Source organism: Mobula hypostoma, chromosome 5 (genome assembly GCF_963921235.1).
Source record: "Mobula hypostoma chromosome 5, sMobHyp1.1, whole genome shotgun sequence".
NCBI lineage: Eukaryota > Metazoa > Chordata > Chondrichthyes > Myliobatiformes > Myliobatidae > Mobula > Mobula hypostoma.
Genome location: NC_086101.1, coordinates 171,961,484 through 171,983,248, shown reverse-complemented (window position 1 = coordinate 171,983,248; position 21,765 = coordinate 171,961,484). Strand labels below are relative to the sequence as shown.

The 21,765-nt window shown below is 41.5% G+C and overlaps 1 protein-coding gene across 1 annotated transcript in view; it reads left to right on the top strand.

Moving 5' to 3' along the window:
- Positions 1-14,438, top strand: part of LOC134347184 (protein WWC2-like) — a 243,406-nt gene extending 228,968 nt beyond the window's left edge. Inside the window, exons 20-23 of the mRNA XM_063049433.1 lie at positions 1,362-1,454; positions 5,809-6,048; positions 8,639-8,766; positions 9,306-14,438. Coding sequence (XP_062905503.1) covers positions 1,362-1,454; positions 5,809-6,048; positions 8,639-8,766; positions 9,306-9,372 — 528 coding nt within the window. The 3' untranslated portion in view covers positions 9,373-14,438. The remainder of the gene's footprint in view (positions 1-1,361; positions 1,455-5,808; positions 6,049-8,638; positions 8,767-9,305) is intronic.
- The last annotated feature ends 7,327 nt before the right edge of the window (positions 14,439-21,765 follow it).

Below are 21,765 nucleotides of genomic sequence, written 5' to 3'. Positions count from 1 at the left end.
TTCGGAGCTGACGTACCATATGGTGAGCTCTTCTTTCATCACCCCCACCTCTATGCCTATATATTTTTTTACAATGTCCTCATCTGCTACTGGTGACCATTTCTCCTATCTCCATTTTCCTACCTCCCTATCTACCTCTTCTTGGATATCCTCACCCCCTCTCCCCTTACCCTCTCTTGACCTTTCATTTCAAATTGCCAACGCATCATCAACCATCTTAACTTTTCTGCTTCCCATATCGACTCCAATTGCATAGCACTCCATCACTTCACACCAACCCCAACCTCATTAACAAACCCGCAGTCAAGGTCAGCGCTGTTGTGGAGCCTCTGTCTCGCTCTCAAACATGGTTTTAGACCTCTCCTCAAACCATGACCCACTGAACACAAGGCCACTGTCTGTTACAGATCTCAAAGCTTCAGGAGATCGCCCCTCCTCAGCCTCTAGCCTGATCAATATGTACGAAACGCTGGAGGAACTCGGCAAGTCAGGCAGAAACAATGGCGGGGGGGGGGGTGGCGTAAACCGTTGACTTTTGGGCTGAGACTCTTCATTAGCACTGGAAAGCAAGGGAACAGAAGCCAGACTAAGGAAAGGTGGGTGGGGGGAGGGGAAGGAGTATGGTATGGCAGGTGATAGGTAAAACCAGGTAAAGGGGAAGGTGGATGGTTGGGGGAGAGGGAATGAAGTAATAACTGGGAAGTGACAGTTGGAAGAGGTAAGGGGCTGAGGAAGAAGGAATCTAAAAGGAGAGGACAGTGGGCTATGGAAAAGGGGGAAGGAGGGGAGATGCCGGGGGGCGGGTGAAGAGAAGGGGTGAGGGGAACCGGATTGGCAAATAGAATAGAATAGCCTCTACCCCCCCTCCACCACACCAGACCCCCTCCTTCCTTACTCCAAGCATATGCATGCAATGATCTTGAGAAATCTTAACCTAGCTCCACCAGGCATAGGCCTACAGCACTAAATGCTCCAGAGAAAGAACAGCAACTACGCTCCATGATACTGAAAGGAAGGCTAGTATATTCATCAAGATGAGAGTTCCTGAAACCGTGGTCTTATTTCCCTGCAGTAAATGTCGACATTGTAGTTGCTCTGGCTCACTGGGACTGAATTTCCAAAATGGAGGACAACAGGTGGTCACCGCTTGTGTTGGGCTCTTCACACAAGTGATCAAGGACATTTTGTTTTATGCTTTGACAAATGTTTCTAGGACAGAATAAAAGTCTGTAGATCACGATGTTTGCTGCTCTGATTTGAAAGTGCTGACTAATGTAACATCTGTTTGTTCTTGGATAACATGGACAGCGGATGCAAACTACTTTGTGGACTTTAATCCTTCATTTTTTTTTTATTGATAGTTGAACCGAAGTGACAGTGACAGCTCCACATTAGCCAAAAGGCCACCTTTTGTGCGCAATGCCACAGAGAGACGAAGCTTGAGAGTTAAAAGGGTATGTCCGGTCAATACTTCATGAAAATGTAAAGAGAGGAAAATGTTGATCATCTTCTTCGGGACTTGAGCACACACACCTGTCACAGAATCTGCGTTAGAATCAATCTCTAGAACAGAGATACGATAGGACCTCGGCAAAATGTGTTCAGTCAGTATTGGGCGATGTAATGAGACTGGGGAATTGCAGTGAAGGATTTGGGCAGTTTGCTCAGCTGTGCTGGAGCACCTTTACTAGAAGAACTGCAGCAGTTCAGGAAGGTAGCTTTTCAGCTTCCGGGGCACCACAATGGTGTAACGGTTAGCTGACGCTATTATAGTTCGGACCAATGGAGTTTGGAGTTCAATTCCGACACTGTAAGGAATCTGTATGTTCACCCTCTGAGTGTGTGGATTTTCTCGGGTGTTCCAGTTTCCTCCCACGTTCCAAAGAAATACCAGTTCGTAGGTTGTTTTATCATTGTAAATTGTCCTGTGATTAGGCTACGATTAAATATGTGGATTGTTGGAAGGTGCAGCTCGTGGGACTGAAAGGGAATGTCCCACAGTATATTTATAAATAAATAGATACACTACAGTGCTTAAGCGTTAGGCACATATTCACACACTAGGGTGCCTAAGGAATTTGCACAGTACTCAATTATTGCACCTTACTGAAGCCACAAAAAACAAATTTCATGATATGTGAGTGATGATAAACCTGATTCTGATATGGGTCTGTGTTGTGGACTGAGAGTGGGAAGGGGACAGGGAGAGGGGAGGAGGTGAGAAGTGCCAGAGAGACGTTCTGTAGTGATCGATAAACTATTTGTTTATTATTAAACCTGGTGTGTCAGAGCTGGATGTGTCTGCACATGTGCCACGCATTGCTCCTGGCACCACTCCTCCGCCTGTCTCACGCCTCTCCTGCAGCGCTCCACCCTTGCCATTCCCAGCCTCCTTTTCTCCTGCCAGATTTACAAACTTGCAATCTGTTCCACGCTGACAAACACAGTACTGTGTAAATGTTTGAGGCACCTTAGCTATGTATATGTGCCTAAGATTTTTGCACAGTCCTGTAAATAAATAAAAATAAACTTTCTCAAGAGCAGATGGGAGTAAAGATTTGTAAGTTTATTATCATATGGTGAGGTACGGATACAATGGAAAAACTTCCTTGCAGCATATTACAGGCACTTGGATTCAGGCAACACACGGAACAGAAATTATACAGACAGCACACGGAACAGAAATTACATAGACAGCACACGGAACAGAAATTATACAGACAGCACACGGAACAGAAATTACATAGACAGCACACGGAACAGAAATTATACAGACAGCACATGGAACAGAAATTATACAGACAGCACACGGAACAGAAATTATACAGACAGCACACGGAACAGAAATTACATAGACAGCACACGGAACAGAAATTACACAGCATACAGAACAGCATTTATACGTACAGCACACAGAACAGCAGTTATACGGACAGTACACAGAATAGAAATTATACAGACAGCACACGGAACAGAAATTATACAGATAGCACAAAGAACAGAAATTACATAGACAGCACACGGAACAGAAATTATACAGACAGCACACGGAACAGAAATTACACAGCATACAGAACAGCAGTTATACGCACAGCACACAGAACAGCAGTTATACGGACAGTACACAGAATAGAAATTATACAGACAGCACTCGGAACAGAAATTATACGGACAGCACACAGAACAGCAGTTATACGGACAGCAGACAGAACAGGAATTATACATAAAGTATACCGTCCAGTAAAGAAAGGACTGTGTAAATATAAGCAATAGCTTTGCCATTGACATCCATATTTAAAAAATGAATGAAAAATGTATAAATTTTTAAGTCAATGCTTCCAAAGGCATTTTTTAATTCTTAAATTTTAACTATGTATACGCTTCAACAAGCTTTTAGTTTGATTATAGAGGACCAACTACATATCTGAATTTGGTAACTTTATATAGATACTTGGAAGTACATCATTATACAATTAATCTATTAAAGAGAATCCATCAAAGATAATTTTACAATTTTGCTCTCCTAGTACAATATAAGATGGTTTCAAGAATTCAATATATTGATAGTCATCAGTTTAACTCATAACTTGAATGATTTTTTGTTAAATATAGCTCTTCATATATTACAAGGATTGGTAGGTTTCCGGTGTGTCTGTTTTCCATGAGTCAATATATAAATAGCATCTTTTAATATTTAATTCTGCAGAATAGCTTCCAAAGCGATGACTGTATTGTCATGTTAAAGGATAACAGATGGTAAATGAAAAAGAAATGTTATGAAATTTACATGAAAGCTCACTTGTATTAAATCCAGTCACGTTACCCTGATACTATTTGAAGAATATTGGGGGCCAACACATTGAAAGTTCAAAGTAAATTTATTATCAAAGTACATATATGTCACCATACAAAACATTCATTTTCTTATGGGAAATCATCGTAAAGACAAGAAACACAGTAGAATCAATGAAAAATCGCTCCCAACAGGACAGATAACAACCAATGTGCAAAAAAAATCTGTGCAAATACAAAGCGAAAGACTAAAAAGAAGAAAAAAAAATAATAATTAGAGTCAGAGACCTAAAGTTATATTATAACTGATTCACTATAACAGATAGGACAATCCATTATAACTGCCTGGATATAATATTACAGGATAAACAACCAAGAACAATATATTTAATAGCCATTCCAAACACTCATAACATACTGAAATCAATAAGTGAAAAACACCAGAAATATGCTGAACTAAAAGAGGAAATTGAAAGACTACGGAACATGAACATTGCATTAGACAATTAGACCTTTACAACAATATTTATGTTGATCTCCAGAAAGCCACAATACTAAACACCATTAGAATAGTCCGAAACTTCCTAGCAATTGAGAAATAAGTGTGCTTGGCTATGCCCAAACCTCAGGTTTTACCAGCTTGAGCTGAGGAAAAAAAAAATCATAAATAAATAGGCAATATACATCGAGAACATGAGATGAAATGTCCTTGAAAGTGAGTCCACAAGTTGTGGCGATAGTTCAGTGTTCAAAGTTAACCCCTCTGGTTCAAGAGCCTGATGGTTGGGGGTAATAACTTTTGGTGCGGCTCCTGAGCTCTCGTACATTCTTCCTGATGGCAGCAGTGAGAAAAGTGTGTAGCCTGGATGCTGGGTGTCTCTAATGGTAGATGCTCCTTTCCTTTGACAGCCCTCCATGTAGATGTGCTCAATTTGCGGGGGGTGGGGGGAAGACAGAACCACAATGTTTAGATTTTGTACCATAATTCAGGAAATGTGAGGAGGTATTGAGTCAATATGAGGAAGTAATGAAGGATATGAATAGGATAAACGCAAGTAAGCTTTTTCCACTGAGATTGCATGAGACTAGAACTATAGGGCATGAGTTAAGTGTGGAAGGTGAAATATTTAAGTGGAACATGAAGGGAACTTCTTCACTCAGAGGGTAGTGAGAGCGTGGAATGAGCAGTGAGCAAAGGTGGTAGATACAGGTTCCGTTTCAACATTTAAGGGAGATTTGGATAGGTATGTGAATTGGAGGGTTATGGACTGGGTACAGGTCATTGGGACTAGGCAGATTAATAGTTTGGCATGTACTAGATGGGCCAAAGAGCCTGTTTCTGTGCTGTAGTATTCTATGACTCTGTAAAGAAACAGTTTCTGATGTTAGATTATTGAAACAGTAGAATAAAAAAACACAATCATTCTTCACTGAGAAATTATGTGTGAAGAGTGACCATAATCCAAGTACAGTATTCATCATCAAAAGAATTCAAAATATGAATGCATATTTTGTTATAAGAAAGGAAATAAATAGAAAGCAGTCACTGTGTAAGGCAAATACACCACAATATCAAGATAGTTTCACATTAAGTCCTTGGCCACTACCTTCAGAAAATAATGGTAGAACATAGATGACTTCTTACAGGGATAGAAGTTCATTGGGCAGAACCCCTGTGATTTCCAGTATCTGTGGACAAAGATCCCTGTTGAGAGCCCATGGTCTGAAAATAGAATGTAATTTTACTGCACAGCAGGGTTGCCAGCTAATTACAGCCTTTAAAGTCCCACCTTGTTCAGTCGTGCCATGAATGCCACTCCGCTAAACATTCAAAACAGCTTTTTCCTTCAAAAAGGACAAGCACAGAGATCAAGGATTTGTATGCAAAATACTATAAAATGATACGGGCAACGCTTAACTAGAATTTGATGCATTGAATGGCCAGTGTTTGGAAGATATGAGATGGAGAAATCATTTGAAATCGGTTGCCTGATGTTATTTGATGTTCCGTAACAGACCATGTGTCAGCCTCTGGTGAGAAGAACTGCCGAGCCGCCGATTCGCACCTCTCTGGACTTGGAGCTGGATCTCCAAGCATCGCTGACACGGCAGAGTCGGCTGAATGATGAGCTACAAGTGCTCAGGGAGCTCAAAAACAGGCTGGAGGAGGTAAAGGCGAAGGGGGAGACCGAACTACCCACATGGATGCTGGAGGACGACAGGTTCCAGAAGCTTTTGAAACAAGCAGAGAAGCAGGTATCTATTCAGCTTTCGTGACGATTCATAAATCTTACACAGCGTGCTGTTAAGAACTTTATTCTGCATTCATCTGGATGTAACTTCGAGTCAGAGTATTTGGTTCTGTGGGCAACAAAGTGGTGAGGCCAGTAGGACAATCCAAGTTCATCCCTTTTCCATAAGACCATAAGCCCATAAGATGTAGGAGCAGAATTAAGCCTTTTAGCCCAACAAGTCTTCTCCACTATTTTATCATGGCTGATCTATTTTGCCTCTCAGCCCCAATCTCCTGCCTTCTCCCCGTACCCCTTCACACCCTGATTAATCAAGAATCAATCAACCTTCGCCTTAAATATACGCAACTGCCTGAGTCAATCAATTCCACAGATTCACCACTCTCTGGCTAAAGGAATTTCTCCTCATCTCTGTTCTAAAGGACAAGGCTGTGTCCTCTGGTCCTAGACTCCCCCACCATTGGAATCATCCTCTCCGCATCCACTCTAATGAGGCCCTTCAACATTTGATAGGTTTCAAAGAGGTCACCCCTCATTCTTCTGAATTCCAGTGCGTACAGGCCCAGAGCCATCAAACGCTGTTCATATGATAAGCTTATCATTTGTGTGAACCTTTTCTGAACCCTCTCCTTGGGAGGCTGCCTGCATAGAGTTTGTAAGTTATCTCACCTGGATTTTCCTGCATCCCTCCCACATCCCAAGGTGTTAGGTAAACTTGCTACTGTGAATTACCCTGTTATTGGTGTATAGGAGAATCTGCTGGTGATTTTGTTTGGGGGGAGGGAGTACATGAAAGTAAGAGAATAAGATCATGGGGAATGGGGTTGCTCAAACTAGCATAGATTCAAAGGGCTGAAGTGGCCTCTTTCTGCCCCATGAGGTAATACAGACTATGAGCAATCCAAGTAAGTTGGGGCTGTGGGCTCCTTAAGACGCTCCAGATGTTTAATAACATACACAGAGCAATGACAACATCTAGTGACCTAAACGCAGTATTGCAATTTATTGGTCCTTTGTAATAATAAAAAACCACTGTGATAGTCTCAAGTCCAAAAGAGAAGGCTCTGAACAAGTATAAATGTGGACTATATCTGTTACATTTCTAGCTTACTATCAGTGCGTCCCATCTGCAACTCACGCATTGCTGATGTTGTCCCAGGGTTAAATCCCCATACATAAAAAAAATGTTTAAACTATCTTGTAGGTGGCCACAGCTTTGAGAGTTATGATGATCACTTATGAACATGTAAAGAAGGCAGGCACCAACGTTTGTGTCAGGCAGGTTCAAGGAGCTTTGAACTTCAGTCCACACATCTGTCTCTCACTGTGTCCATCTTTTCCATAATAACGGTAGAATTGGTGTATGATATTACATTAATCAACAGTTATCACTAGTGCTTTGGTTTCTGCCAACATATCAGTTGACTAGTTGACATCAAAGTGTGAAGACCCAGGGGCAATTTATGGGGTCTGGTTAACCGGCCGATTCGTGTATGTTTGGGATACTGGAAGAAGCTGCGGTCAGGATTAAACCAGGCCTCTGGAGCCGTGAGGCAGCAGCTCTATCATCTACGCCACTGTACTATCCATTTTAATGAAACATTCACATTCTTCCAGATAGCAATTTATGCCCCTGATATTTAATAACAGCTCTTTTTTTGGGTTCCACAGTTAACTGTAACACCATTACAGTTGGGGTTGTCAGAGTTTGGAGTTCAGTTTTGGCGTCCTCTGAAAGGAGTTACTGTGCGTGCTCTGCATGGAATGTGAGGGTTTTCTCCAGGTGCTCCGGTTTCCTCCCACAGTCCAAAGACGGACCGAGTAGGTTAATTGGTCATTGTAAGTTGTCCCATGATTAGGTTAGGGTTAAATCAGGGTTGTCTTGAGTTGCTGGGCAGCACGGCTTGAAGGGCCGTGAGATCATATTCTGCACTATACCTCTAAATACAAAAAAATAATTTTGCAGGGCCAGTGACTGGGGTTGAATTCCTATCACTAAGGAGTTTACATGTTCCCCCTGTGACGGTGTGGGTTTCACCCAGGTGCTGGAGTTTCCTCTCACGTTCCAAAGCCGAACGGGCTAGTAAATTGTGGACATGCTATGTTGGTGCCAGAAGCACAGAGACATTTGCAGGCTGCCCGCAGCATACCCTTGGACTGTGTTGGCCATTGAGCAAACGGCACATTTCACTGCGTGTTTCAATGTACATCTGACATATAAAGCCAATCTTTCTTGTAGTAAGACATAGATCTAGTCTAAATTCTGCAGGTGAGGTCGATTTGGGGTAAGCAGTCTGAATGGATTGAAAGGTATCAGGCATTGAAATCACATTGACTAAGAGCTAAAAATATCTGCGGATCTACTCTAAAAATGAGGAAGGATGAACTCCCTAAAATTTAAGTCAACCTATTTATCAAAGGAAACATATTTCAGAATTAAGTTTTGACCAACAGTATCTGAAGACCCCTTTACTGAATTGGATATAAATTAGCAAATTTGGGGAATGAAGATGGGTGATCTGCAGCTGGAGTCTATGGAATTGATTGCATTGTTGCAAATGTTTGAAAATAAGTAATAAATGTGATCGACTCAGGCTGAGCAAACAAAAGAGGAACAACGTCAGGAGTGGAAGGCTGAAAAGCTGATGAGGAAAGCATCAAAAGAGGTGTGCAAGCTGCGAGAGCAGAGCCAGAAGGTGCCACTCCAGGTCCAGTCATTCAGGTCAGAATCCGGTTTTCTTTCTTCTTGGTGCTTGGGTGCAGAGGTAGAAATGGAAAAATGTTCACAATCCATTCCACAATTGCTGCGGGCTTGCAGCTCTCTGGAATTCAAATATTTAATATGGAAAGGTAGATTTCATTACCATATTAAACTAATTGCTCTTGAACATTCCTTGGCTTTGATAATTTCAGATGAAGATCCCATACTGGCTGTGTCGCAAGGACAACCTGAATTTTCAGGCAGTGACATTGCACCTTTTGTAATCATCTGACTGAGGGACATTAGTTAAGAGATAACTATTAACCTGTACAAGCTGGAGATCTTCACTGTTTTGTAAAGTTACGCCTTGGGATATTTTGTGTCCACTTGGGAGGGCACTCTGGGCCGTGGTTTAGAGCCTCTGGTTGAAAGGTAGCATTCTCATCAGTGCATTATGCACACAGCCTTATGACTAGGTCGTGAGAGGGGATCAGATTTTTTAAAAAGGCAGGAAAATGACACAGAACGAATTAAACAACTGTTTGATTTGCTAATTGCAGGGAGAAGATGGCGTTTTTCACCAGAGCAAAAATCAACATCCCATCACTACCTGCAGACGATGTATAATCCAGTTAATCATTTAGATTACAAAGTATTTTTCAGCATTTTAGCGGATTTTGATAGCTGGCTAAAAGTCTTTTTAAGCATTCTAATGATATAGATATAAAATATTTGTAAATTAATTGCAATTGAATACCTCTGTATTTAAAAAAAATTTTTTGGTCATAGAAAAACCAAAGTAGTGTAATTCTGAAGCAGTTGATGCTAATTTTGTACAGTTTGTATGTAATTTTTTTTTTGGAATGCTTTTTGTTTTGTAAAGAAGGGAAACGTGAATGGAGCAGTCCAGAGAAATGTATTCTGTTGCACAGCACTGCGTTTTAGAAGGTTGATTCCTCCCGGCATCTCCTGCTCAGTTCCCATTCCTTCACCTCTCCCATTCAGCAGAGGTTATCTTATTGCTTGTCATGTTTGTGTAAAATCAGACTGTGATTATGACAGTGAGCCATGGATTATTTTTGTATAAGGGGCATGAACCTATTTTTTTTTTTAATTCTGCTCTTGATTCTGTGACAGTGCTTCCTGTCCACCTCCAATGCTCCTAGCATCTGCACCCCACTGTTGTACTTCTACTCAAATCTCAGCGCAGCAACTAAGTGGCGTGGGATGTAATAAATCCGTAGTCTACTCGATGTACAAGTCTATGGCTTGATCACTCTTACTTGTTATACCTGAACTGGTGGCATCCTCACACCACCATGGTTCATTACAATTCTCGTTACTTACACAGATTCAAAAGAAAGGTCATTTGACCATCTGAGTACTTTTTTTTGGCCAGGAGTTATTAAACTGTGTATTCCCGCTCTGAAGGAATGCATTTGAAAATAAACCCTGTGATTATATTTATTAAGTGAGTTGTCCACTTTAATTGACATTTTGTGTAGCAGAGTCTCTAATCTGCCAGTTAAATTTATGTGATGAATATTTTAAAAACAAGTGATTTGTTTTAAGATCAGTTTACCCAGACTCTCTTGAACCAGAATATCCCAGTTTTTAAGATACACAATTTCTTTATTTTATTATTTATTTAGAGATGCAGCATGGTAACAGGCCCTCTGGCTCAGTGTGTCCATGCACCTAGGGCGCAAAATTTACTGAATTCTTGTTCGTATTCCAGCTTGTGCCAAATGAGTTTCATCATTATCAAGTTGGCCGATGCGTGTACTATATATCCATAATGTAATTGAGCTAGGGAGGGGTGGCTAACAAAATCACAGTACAACATTAAAAATAATTATAGGTCTCTAAGCAACCCACGCACAACTTATGTGGAATGCTTGATACATTCATGACTGCTAGCCTGAGCCCATAGAAAGGAAGGTGCACAAGTAGATGTGGTTGAAGTTGCATTTGGCTGTGATGTCCATCTCTCCTGGCATTGCATGCAATCTAACATACCAAGATGACCGATTTAGCATTGTTTCAGAACATGCTAGTTGGTGGCAGGTGACTGTGACCTACACAATGATACCTTCAGCAGAAGGGAAGGATATTGCTAGCTGGAGAAGAGGACCTTTAAAAAACTGTTAGACTTTCATCCTTGTAGAATGTAGATGTAAAATGTTACGAAGGTTCTTAAAAAGTTAAAACTGACTAGGTTCCGAATCACCTATAACCAGAAATGTTTGATGTTCAGGATCTAGAATAAAGAGATGTATAAATTTTCACATTGCCTGCTAAAAGTTGATGCATCCAGGCCCAAAACGTCAACTGTTTATTCCTCTCCATGGATGCTGTCTGGCTTGCTGAGTTCCTCTAGCATTTTGTGTGTGTTACTCAAGGTTACCAGCACCTGCAGAATCTCATGTGGTTACGGTTTTCCGACTCTCTCCACTTTCAGCATTTGTCCTTTCTTATCGGTCGTGTGTGCTTTTGATGCCATACTGTGGAGGAGTGGTAGAATGCCGAGTGATTTTTATGTCTTTTCTGGCTTATGACCAAAATCAACTGTAAAAACGGAACCTGCTTGTTTCCCAGGGATGGCCTGTAGCTGCAGAAAAGTAGAACACTGGTTGGGGGGGGGTCGGGGGGGGGGAATATTGGTACTTTTCTTCATGTGATCCCTGTAAAATACTGATAAAAATGCATCTTCTGGAATTTTGTCACTGTAGATCAAATAATGCAGAATATATACTGCAGAAGCATGCATTACAACAATTGTTAGGCGAATGACTTTGAACAGCCCATATTCATTGCCCAACTATTAGCCAGGTGACTTGTTAGGCACTAAAAATTAACAATGTCGAGAGGTTCTTGAATGCTGAGCATGCAAGTACCTTTGCCCCGGAGCAACTTGTTACTACAATGGCTGGTATCAGCCTCCATGATAAAGTTTCTATTGCTGGCTTGCCAATGACAAGATTTCTTAAATCCCATTCCAGAATTTGTCACTGAGATTTAAACCCTCATGACTGAAGACCGATAATCTAATGCTTACAGCCACCACGTTGACAGGGTGGCACAGTAGCATTGTGGTTAGCACAATGCTTTACCGTACAGGCGATCCCAGTTCAATTCCCACCACTGCCTGTAAGGAGTTTGTACATTCTCTGGGTGCTCTGGTTCCATATTCAGTTGGTAGGTTAATTTGTCATTGTAAATTCTCCCATGATTAGGCTAGGATTAAATGGGGGGATTGCTGGGAGGGGTGGCCTGGAAGGGTCTATTCCATGTTGCATCTCAATAAAAAAAATAATTTAGCAAGGAATTCTTTGTACATTGATACCGTAGTTTCAAGACTTGTGTTTTAGATTGTATACTCAGAAGTTAAAATAAAGATCAGGAAGTGGATTTTTTGGGGCTATGCTATGGTCTTTAAGGATAATGAAATGAATAGTCTTTTTGAATATATTTACAAACTTGCTAGAGCAGGATAAGAACTGGCTTTAGATATGCCAAGCTCTCAGAATTCTAACTTTCTACCCAGGAATAAAAAGAACATAAGACCATAAGATATAGGAATAGAATTTGGCCCATCGAGTCTGCTCCGCCATTCCATCGTTGCTGATTCCCCCCATTTTCCCTCTCAGCCCCAATCTCCTGCCTTCTCCCCGTAACCCTTTATGCCCTGAATAATCAATCAACCTCAGCCTTAAATGTACCCAATGACTTGGCCTCCACAACCACCCGTGGTGACAAATTCCACAGATTCACCACTTTCCGGCTAAAGAAATTCCAACTAATGTTTGAACATAGGCTGCATTTGAGATAAGTGGTGACGGTTCTACAGAATATAGTGTCAATCCTGTGTTCCTTCTGCAACATTGATCATGAATCAAGTATGCTACACAATGGTGGAGTCTTACAGCAAAGTCTATTGGTATTTTACTTCAGATGAGACAATAAGTCTCATTCAGCATCAGAATCAGGTCTATTATCACTGACATATACCGTGAAATTTGTTGTTTTTTTTCACAAACAACAAATTTCTCATTCTCTTGCAAAATACGAGTTAACCTTTCCATTTTATAAACAGTAAAATATTTTAAAAGGAATTCTTTGGTTACTTCAACCATGGTCCCCACTAGTGATGATCCGTCTGAGTTTTCATAATGCTGTCTAGTCTGATGTAAAGAGGGCAAAACAGGATCTAATGGCAAAGGATAATTCTTGCTCTTGGGTATAATATTTCTAAAAGGAATAGGACAATTGACTTTATCAGGTTCCAGCTGGACTGTACTGGAGAACTGAATTTAAACAATATGGTGAGGATTCTTTGAAATTCCCATACAGCGTGCATGTGTTTCAGTTTTTGTGAAGATGGTCCCTGGTTAAGATGCTTTGCCTTTGGCTGAGCAATCTTCTTTCATATAGTATTATCATCCTCTCCCACGTCAACAGTGCTTTCCCTGTCAAGCCATTCTTTCTTCAATCTTCACTTGTATTTGACTACTAAAAGGTGTACCACCAACAACATTCAAGGTGGACATTAAGCTGGAAATTCTGTGACTATTTAATGAAGTATATTGTTTCAGCTGGCATGTGTATGTCTCAGAAGTGTGTAAAAAAAAGTATTTACAGTGAAATTCTTAGAATTGTACCTTTTGATCCTCCTGTCTATTTATTACAGACTTATTTATGTTTTGTTCTGTATAGTTCAGTTCTGGACATTTTAGGGTATTTTTCTATCAATACTGCAGTTGGTACAATCTGGCAGTCAGCTATTTTCTTGAAAAAAGATGAGTATATTCAAAGAACACTGAAAAAAAAATTGAAAGAGCCAAAAATGCTGGAATTTCACCTAATGTACTAAATTATCATCTTTAGTTTGTACTTTGTATTTTCCAAGCAGTCAAGATGGAAAACCTTCAAATAAGTGAAGATTTAGCCTAGAACTGTGAATTTTAAGACACTCCTCGATCAGCTTTTTTTCTCTTCATACATTGTGGGACTTCATGGTTGGTTTGTTAAAATCCTTGAACTATTAACGCGGATATTCAGAATTTCTACTCTTGATTTATAAACTAGCTTATTTTTATTATAAAAAGTAATGTCGTTACCACCTTGGATTTTGATAAGGAAATCAATCATATTAAGTATGTTGTTTTTGACATTTATATTTTTTGTGAAAAAACAATTTTATAAAAGTTCTTTTTGTTTTATACCTGTATAGAAGCGCTGATAATTTATTTCTTTCCATTTCCTCTCGTTGTTATAAAACGATAAATCATCATACTAATTATAACAATGCTCATACCTACAGCTCACTTAATTAGTGTTCAATACTGTGATTTTTATATGTAAATGAAAAAGAAAACTATCAAGGACATTATATTTTTCATATTGAATGGCATTTAAATAAAATACAAATGTGAGTAATGCAGTAATAAGGACTTAATACAAAACTGCAGTCTTATCAAAAATAATGCTTTCATGATGTCTTAATTCCAACTGCTTTGTTTTCTCTTGTTTTGAAATGCACAGAACTGAACTAGCTATCTGAACATGTTCCCCTCAGATTATGGCTTTCATTCTAATTTTAGATTACCTGTAGTTTGCAAATAAACTATCACATTGAGTATTGTTGTCTCAGCACTTTTCCACATGTTCTGATAATTGATTAAAAAAAATGAAAGATCACGGCACTTGTCTTTTTTGATATGAAGTTCCTTCCGTCACCTCTAGAGTTTTTCATTTTCCAGACTATTGTATTATTTTTACCATGTGGAGGGTATGACTCCACAGACTATAAGATGAAAATTTACAAGGATGTTGCTGGGTCTGGAGGACCTGAGTTATAAAGAAAGATTGAATAGGTTAGGACTTTATTTCTTGGTACGTAGAAGATTGAGGGGAGATTTAATAGAGCTATACAAAATTATGAGGGTTATAAACAGGGTAAATACAAGCATGCTTTTTCCACTGAGGCTGGGTAGGACCACAATCAGAGGTTATGGGCTAAGGGTGAAAGGTGAAAAGTTTAAGAGGAACATGAGGGGAAACTTCTTCTCTCAGAGGGCTGTGAGAGTGTGAATCGAGCCCCGAGCACAAATGGTGCATGTGAGGTTGATTTCAATGTTTGGAGAGGTACATGGATGGTAGGTGTATGGAGGGCAATGGTCCGGATTCAGGTCAATTGGAGTAGACAGTTGAAATGGTTTGGCACAGACTAGATGGGCCAAAGGGCCTGATTATGTGCTGTATGTTTCTATTACTCTATACCTTACAGAAACTGACATCCTCTGTTGGTCGTGTTTGACAATGAATGTTGTGCCCTAGCCGTCATACACAAGCCAGGGTAGTACAATATGGAGAGCAAGCTGTTGCCGATCCAGCAGACTTCCCCCTCTTCATGCAGCTGATGAATCAAAGGAATGTCAGAGACTAATGCAGTTGGGCACCAGCAGCATCTCAGGACTTGCCAGTCAGTGTTGAATTCAACATACAACTTAGGGCAGCTCCAGATTTTTCCTCGGAGTTTACTCACAAAGCATTCCCCACAAGTGGGTATAGCCACAAGACAGTGGAGGTTTGAGATCAGAGTTTTCCTTCACCTAAATGAACTACCAACCACAGCAGACAAGTCCCATCTGCCCAAAGTGACTGGTTCTAATGTGCAGTAACCCACCTTTACCACTTCTCTTTTCAGTAGAAACAGTTCCTTTGAGCATAGTAGCTAAGCCACACGTGAAGGCCAGGAGCTGGGCTTGATGGTCAAAGGCTATTTGAGACACACACTATTGGGAGCATTTAATAGGTAATGGGGCTTATCTCCACTACTCCCCTCCCCCCCCACCCCCGCTATGACCACCTTAAGTAACCCTTCAGAAACACTTCAGTAATTACTATTAAACTGATGGACCTATTAAGAACAAGAATACGCCATTCAGATCCTGAGAAAAGTCACACCATTTAACAGGATTATGGATGGCCGTTGGCCTTGATTCCACATTCCTACATCCCTTGATTCTGTAGATGTCCAAAATTTCATCAATTACAATATTGTAGATGCTGATTTGTGAAAACACCAATATTATCAAGGCCCACAAAGAAGGTCTCATTGAGTCAACCTTTTTTCATAAATCAGCTTCATCATCTCATTGAGTCTTCAATGCAAAACCTCTGTTCAAATATATACCTTCTTAAAGCCAAAACGGAACACAGTACTCAAGGTGAGGCCTCACTGAAACATTTACAATCGCACAAAGTCTTCTATATGTTCCATTCATCTTGTAATAAAGACTAAAACCCCATATGCTATAAGAACATGGTAAGAAATAGGAACACATACAGGCAACATAGCCCATTGAGTTTACTTCACCATCCCATGAGATCGTGGCTGAGCTAATCTTGACTTTAGTTCCATCTTCATGCCATAACCCTTGATTACCCTTCTCCTAAAAACAACCTTTAATACATTCAGAAGCTCAGTTACCTAAGCCAACTTGGATAGTCAATTCCAAAGGTTCACAGTCTCTATAAGAAATTACCCTTCATCTCCATCTTGCATGGGGAGCCCTTTATTTTGAAACCATGTCCATAGTTCTACCCCCGAACATGAGGACAAACATTCAGTACGTACCCCATTTGGCTTCCTCGGAATTGTACAGCTCACTCAAGTCACTGCTCAATGTTCTCTGAGTAGAAGAAATTAAGGAATCTATAAATCTTTTGACTACAATCACAAAAAAAAGAAATTTTGCGGATGCTGGTAATCATGAACAACACATACCACATACTAGTGGAACTCAGCAAGTCAGACAGCATCTATGGCTTGGAATAAACAGCCGATATTTTGGGCTGAGACCCTTCATAAGGACTGAAGAAGGATTTTGACCCGAAACATTGAATGTTTATTCCCCTCCATTTTGTAGAAGCTATTGAGAATTCATAATCCTCCAGGGTAGACAGTTACAAAAATTTGCCCTAATTTTAGATGTGGCAATATCAGTAAGGCCTTTTGATTGCCCTTTTTATCATTGTAGTTACCATATTTTTAAATGTCATGAAATCCCCTAGCAGTGAGCCTACAGCGCCTTGCAGGGACATCCAAGTGCAATTGAATATCAACATTTCCCAATCTCATTACAAAAATACTGTTCATTTCTGTTTCCTTCAATGAAGTGTACATCACAACTTCATATCTGTCACTTTGTGACCCTCTCTCTTATCTCCTTGAAGTCTCTTTGTATCTCCATCACCACTCACTTTGTGGGTCTTTTTCCCCTCTTCTTCATCCACCATCAGGGACCGCCACCACCCAGGACATGATCTTTTCTAGCTGCTGCCATCAGGAGGAACATAAGAACATAAGAAATAGGAGCAGGAGTAGGCCATCTGACCCACTGAGCCTGCTCCGCCATTCAATAAGATCACGGCTGATCTGGCCATGGACTCATCTCCTCCTACCTGCCTTTTCCCCATAACCCTTAATTCTCCTACTATGCAAAAATCTATCCAACCTTGTCTGAAATATATTTACTGAGATAGCCTCCACTGATTCATTGGGCAGAGAATTCCACAGATTCATCACTCTCTGGGAAAAACAGTTCTTCCTCATCCCTGTCCTAAATTTACTCCCCCGAATCTTGAGACTATGCTCTCTAGTTCTAGTCTCACCTATCAGTGGAAACAACTTTCCTGCCTCTATCTTATCTAACCTTTTCATAATTTTCTATAAGACCTCCTCTCATTCTTCTGAATTCCAATGAGTACTGGCCCAGGTGATTCAATCTCTCCTCATAGTCTAACTCCCTCACCTCTGGAATCAACCTAGTGAACCTCCTCTGCACTGCCTTCAATGCCAGTATATCCTTCCTCCGGTAAGGAGACCAGAACTGCACACAGTACTCCAGGTGTGGCCTCACCAGTACCCTGTACAGTTGCAGCATCACCTCCCTGCTCTTAAATTCAATCCCTCTAGCAATGAAGGACAACATCCCATTTGCTTTCTTGATAGCCTGCTACATGGGCAAACCAACCTTTTGTGATTCATGCACAAGTACTCCCAAGTCCTTCTGCTTTTTACCATTTAAGTGATAATCTGCTCTTCCATTTTTCCTTCCAAAGTGGATGACCTCGCATTTACCACGTTGTATTCCACCTGCCAGACCCTTGCCCACTCACTTAACCTATCTATATCTCTCTGCAGACTCTCTGTATCTTCTGCACAATTTGCGTTTCCACTCAATTTAGTATCATCAGCAAACATAGATAGACTACACTTGGTCCCTTCTTCCAGATCGTTAATGTATATCATGAACAGTTGCGGGTTCAGCAGTGACCCCTGTAGCACATCACTGATTGCTAACCAGAGTAACACCCATGTATCCCAACTCTCTGCTTTCTATTAGTTAACCAATCCTCTATCCATGCTAATACATCACCTCCAACATCACTCCAAACAACGTACAGGAGGTTCAGGACTCGGGAATAGTTATTACCGCCAACCATCAGGCTCTTGAACCAAATGGGGATAACTTCACTCAACTTCACTTCATCATTGAAATGTTCCCAAAACCTATGGGCTCGCTTTCAAGGACTCTTCATCTCATGTTCTCGATATTTATTGCTTATTTACTATTATTAATTTTCTTGTATTTGCACAGTTTGTGTCTTTTGCACACTGTTTGAACATCCGATTTGGCATGGTCTTTCATTGATTCTGTTATGGTTATTATTCTATTATGGATTTATTGAATATGCCCACAAGAAAATGAATCTCAGGGTTGTATATGTTGACAAATATGTACTTTGATAATTAATTTATTTTGAACTTTTGAAGTTTGAACTTTTCCAGTCCTAATGAAGAGATTCCATCTGAATCGCTATAGCTGGAGGCAGACAACATCTATACAGAAATTCCTCTCAACGATGCTGCCTGATCTGACACCTCTTGTTCCCACTTTTTACTTTCCAGTCTTTGTCTATACCCTTCCAACCCTACCTGATTCCAAGCCTCTTTTTTCCTCTCTCCACTATTCAGACTCCCCTACTATCTCCCAACCCCATCTATTGTCGCTCTCCAACCAGCAGATGGTGCTGACTGCAGCTCCTCTCTGACTCACAGAAGGCGATCTCTGCAACATCACATCATTGCTGATCACAGAAAGTCTGTCACTGACAAATGTGAACTTCGTTGTTTCGTGGCAGCAGCGGGTCATCAAAAATTACCATAATTACAAAATAAATGAATAAATATTGCAAAAGAGGAATAGCAGATAGAATTCATGGGTTCATGGATCTGTTGGCAGAGGGGAAGAAGCTGTTCATAAAACGTTGAGTGTGTGTCTCAAGCTCCTGTACCTCCTCCCTGATGATATTAATGAGAAGAGGGCATCTCCTGTATCCTGAATGATGGATGCCACCTTCTTGAGGTACTGCCTTTTGAAGATGTCCTCAGTGGTGGTGGGGGTTGTTTCTGTGAAGGAGCTAGCTGAGCAAGTATACACCTGCTGCAGCTTCTTTCCATCCTGTGCACTGGAGCCTCCAACCCGAGCAGCCACGCAGCCAGTCAGAATGCACCACACAGCTGTAGAAACTTGCTAGAATCTTTGGTGATTTACCAAATCGCCTCAAACTCCTGACGAAATAGAGCTGCTTGACGTGCCTTCTTCATGATTGCAGTAGTGTGTTGGTCCCAGGACAGATCCTCTGAAATGTCGTTGCCCAATAATATGAAAATGCTCACCCTTTCCACTGTCCAGCACTCAACATGCAAGAAGCTGAGGAACCTTTTAAATTGGCCATCTCCCCTTTATCTTTCAGTCCACATGAAGGGTCCCGACCTGAAATATTCAACTGTCTATTTTCTTTTCCTCTCAAACACTTTAGAATGAGGGCAGCGTACCTCCATATTGGTTTCCACAAACCTGCACAGGATCACCAAGGTCTCAGTGAATATCAGCAATTTCCAAAATCCTACCATTAACAACCTCACTATTTCTGTTTATTTCAGTCATAGTGAATAATCCAGCAATTTTCCACATTATATTTCATTTGCCAACACCCCCAGATTGTTTCTGCCGTTTTGAAACCTCTTTGCATCTACTTCACTACGGACATTTCCAATTAGTATTGTGTTGTAGCAAACTTGGACATGTTATATTTTGCCACTTAGTAAAATTGTTGATATGTTGTGATTAGTGGGGTGCAAACTCAGACCTGTGTGGTACTCCACTAGTCACAGCTGCCAATCTGAGAGGAATCTGTTTATTCCTACTCTTTATTTGTCTATGTTAACTAACTTTCAAGCCACACAAGTAAATTTACCACAAATTTTATGTGCTCGAAACTTGTTTGAAAAAGTTTTGTAGAAAGACCATATATTACAAAAATTCTGAAAATCCAAATGTACCCACCACATCTGCTGTACTTGGCGCAGGTCTGGCCTGTCCCCCGCTCCTACAGCTCGGAAATCACCCGAGCTGTCTTCAGATTCGTCTGGAGATCCAAGATGGAGCGGGTGAGACGGACCGTCATGCACAAGTCCCTGGACAACGGGGGCAAGAACGTCCCCAATATCGCCCTCACCCTGATGGCCAGCTTCGATTGTGGCTGCATCAGGTTGTGTGTAGAACCCAGGTATGTGGGCACCAAGTACCACTATGTGCCCAGGTTCTACCTGTCGCCCTGGCTACGAAGGATGGGTCTGGCCCCACTCCGGCGCAACGCCCCAGTCAGCTGGTCGTTGCTGGCATACCTGTCCTACGTAGCAAAGTTCTTCCAGGAGAACGCCTTTGACCACAGGGCCATCAGGCAGTGGTCGGCACGTAATGTCCTGCAGGCACTGCAGGAGAAGGACGTGATGGACACAGTGGGGTGGTTCCCTGAGCAGACTGTCCAGTTCATCTGGCAAAATGCCTCATCGCCAGATCTCACCAACAGGCACCAAGACCTCGCCTGGCTGGCGGTGAGAGGGGCCCTCCCAGTCAGAGCCCTCCTGTATGCCTGGAACGTTGTCTCCGCACCCCACTGCCCACGGGAGGACTGCAGTGAGGAGGAGTCTGTGACCCACCTCTTTGCACACTGTCAGTTCGCAAAGAGGGTGTGGAGGAGGATGGACGGGCTAGTGTCACGTTTCATCCCCAGCAGCCGCGTAACAGAGGACTCTCTGATCTACGGGCTGTTTCCGGGGACGCACACGGAGACAAACATCCGGTGCTGCTGGCAGATCATCAACTCGGTGAAAGACGCTCTTCGGTCGGCCCGAAACTTGATGATCTACCAGCACATGGAGATGTCCGTGGGAGAATGCTGCCGACTGGCACATTCTCGGCTGCAGGAGTACATGCTGAGGGACGCACTGAAACTCGGTGCAGCCACTGCAAGGGCCCAGTGGGGAAGGACCACAGTATAGGTTTCTCCACCCGTGGGAGTGGGAGGGGCTCAGGGGCGGGGAGTATACCCCTCAACAATGAAATGGTAAGCTGAACTACTGGAGTGCCACGTGGGTGGCTATAAATACGGATATGTACTGACTATAATGGAAACGTATGTAAAGGATGAAAAGTTATTGAATGGTTTATTGTATATATTTATTTTTGAATAAAGTATATTTTGAAATTTTAAAAATCTGCTTATTACCCTTTAACAACGGGCCTGAACTATTGACTCCTGAATTTTCCCCACCACCAAGATCAAACAACCAATCTGCAATTACTGTGTTTACTTCACATGCAGGTGTGAAGATGTGTTTTTGCTCCAACTCAGCTCCATTGGACAGTCTGCCTACAGTTCCTTTCAGAACCACTCGAGGCCCTAGCCGTATCGGCTCTAATTAGTGGAGAAACCCGCACAAAATGCTGGAGGAACTCAGCAGGCCAGGAACTGAAACGTCAACTGTACTTTTTCAATAGACAATAGACAATAGGTGCAGGAGTAGGCCATTCAGCTCTTCCAGCCAGCACCACCATTCACTGTGATCATGGCTGATCATCCACAATCAGTACCCTTTTCCTG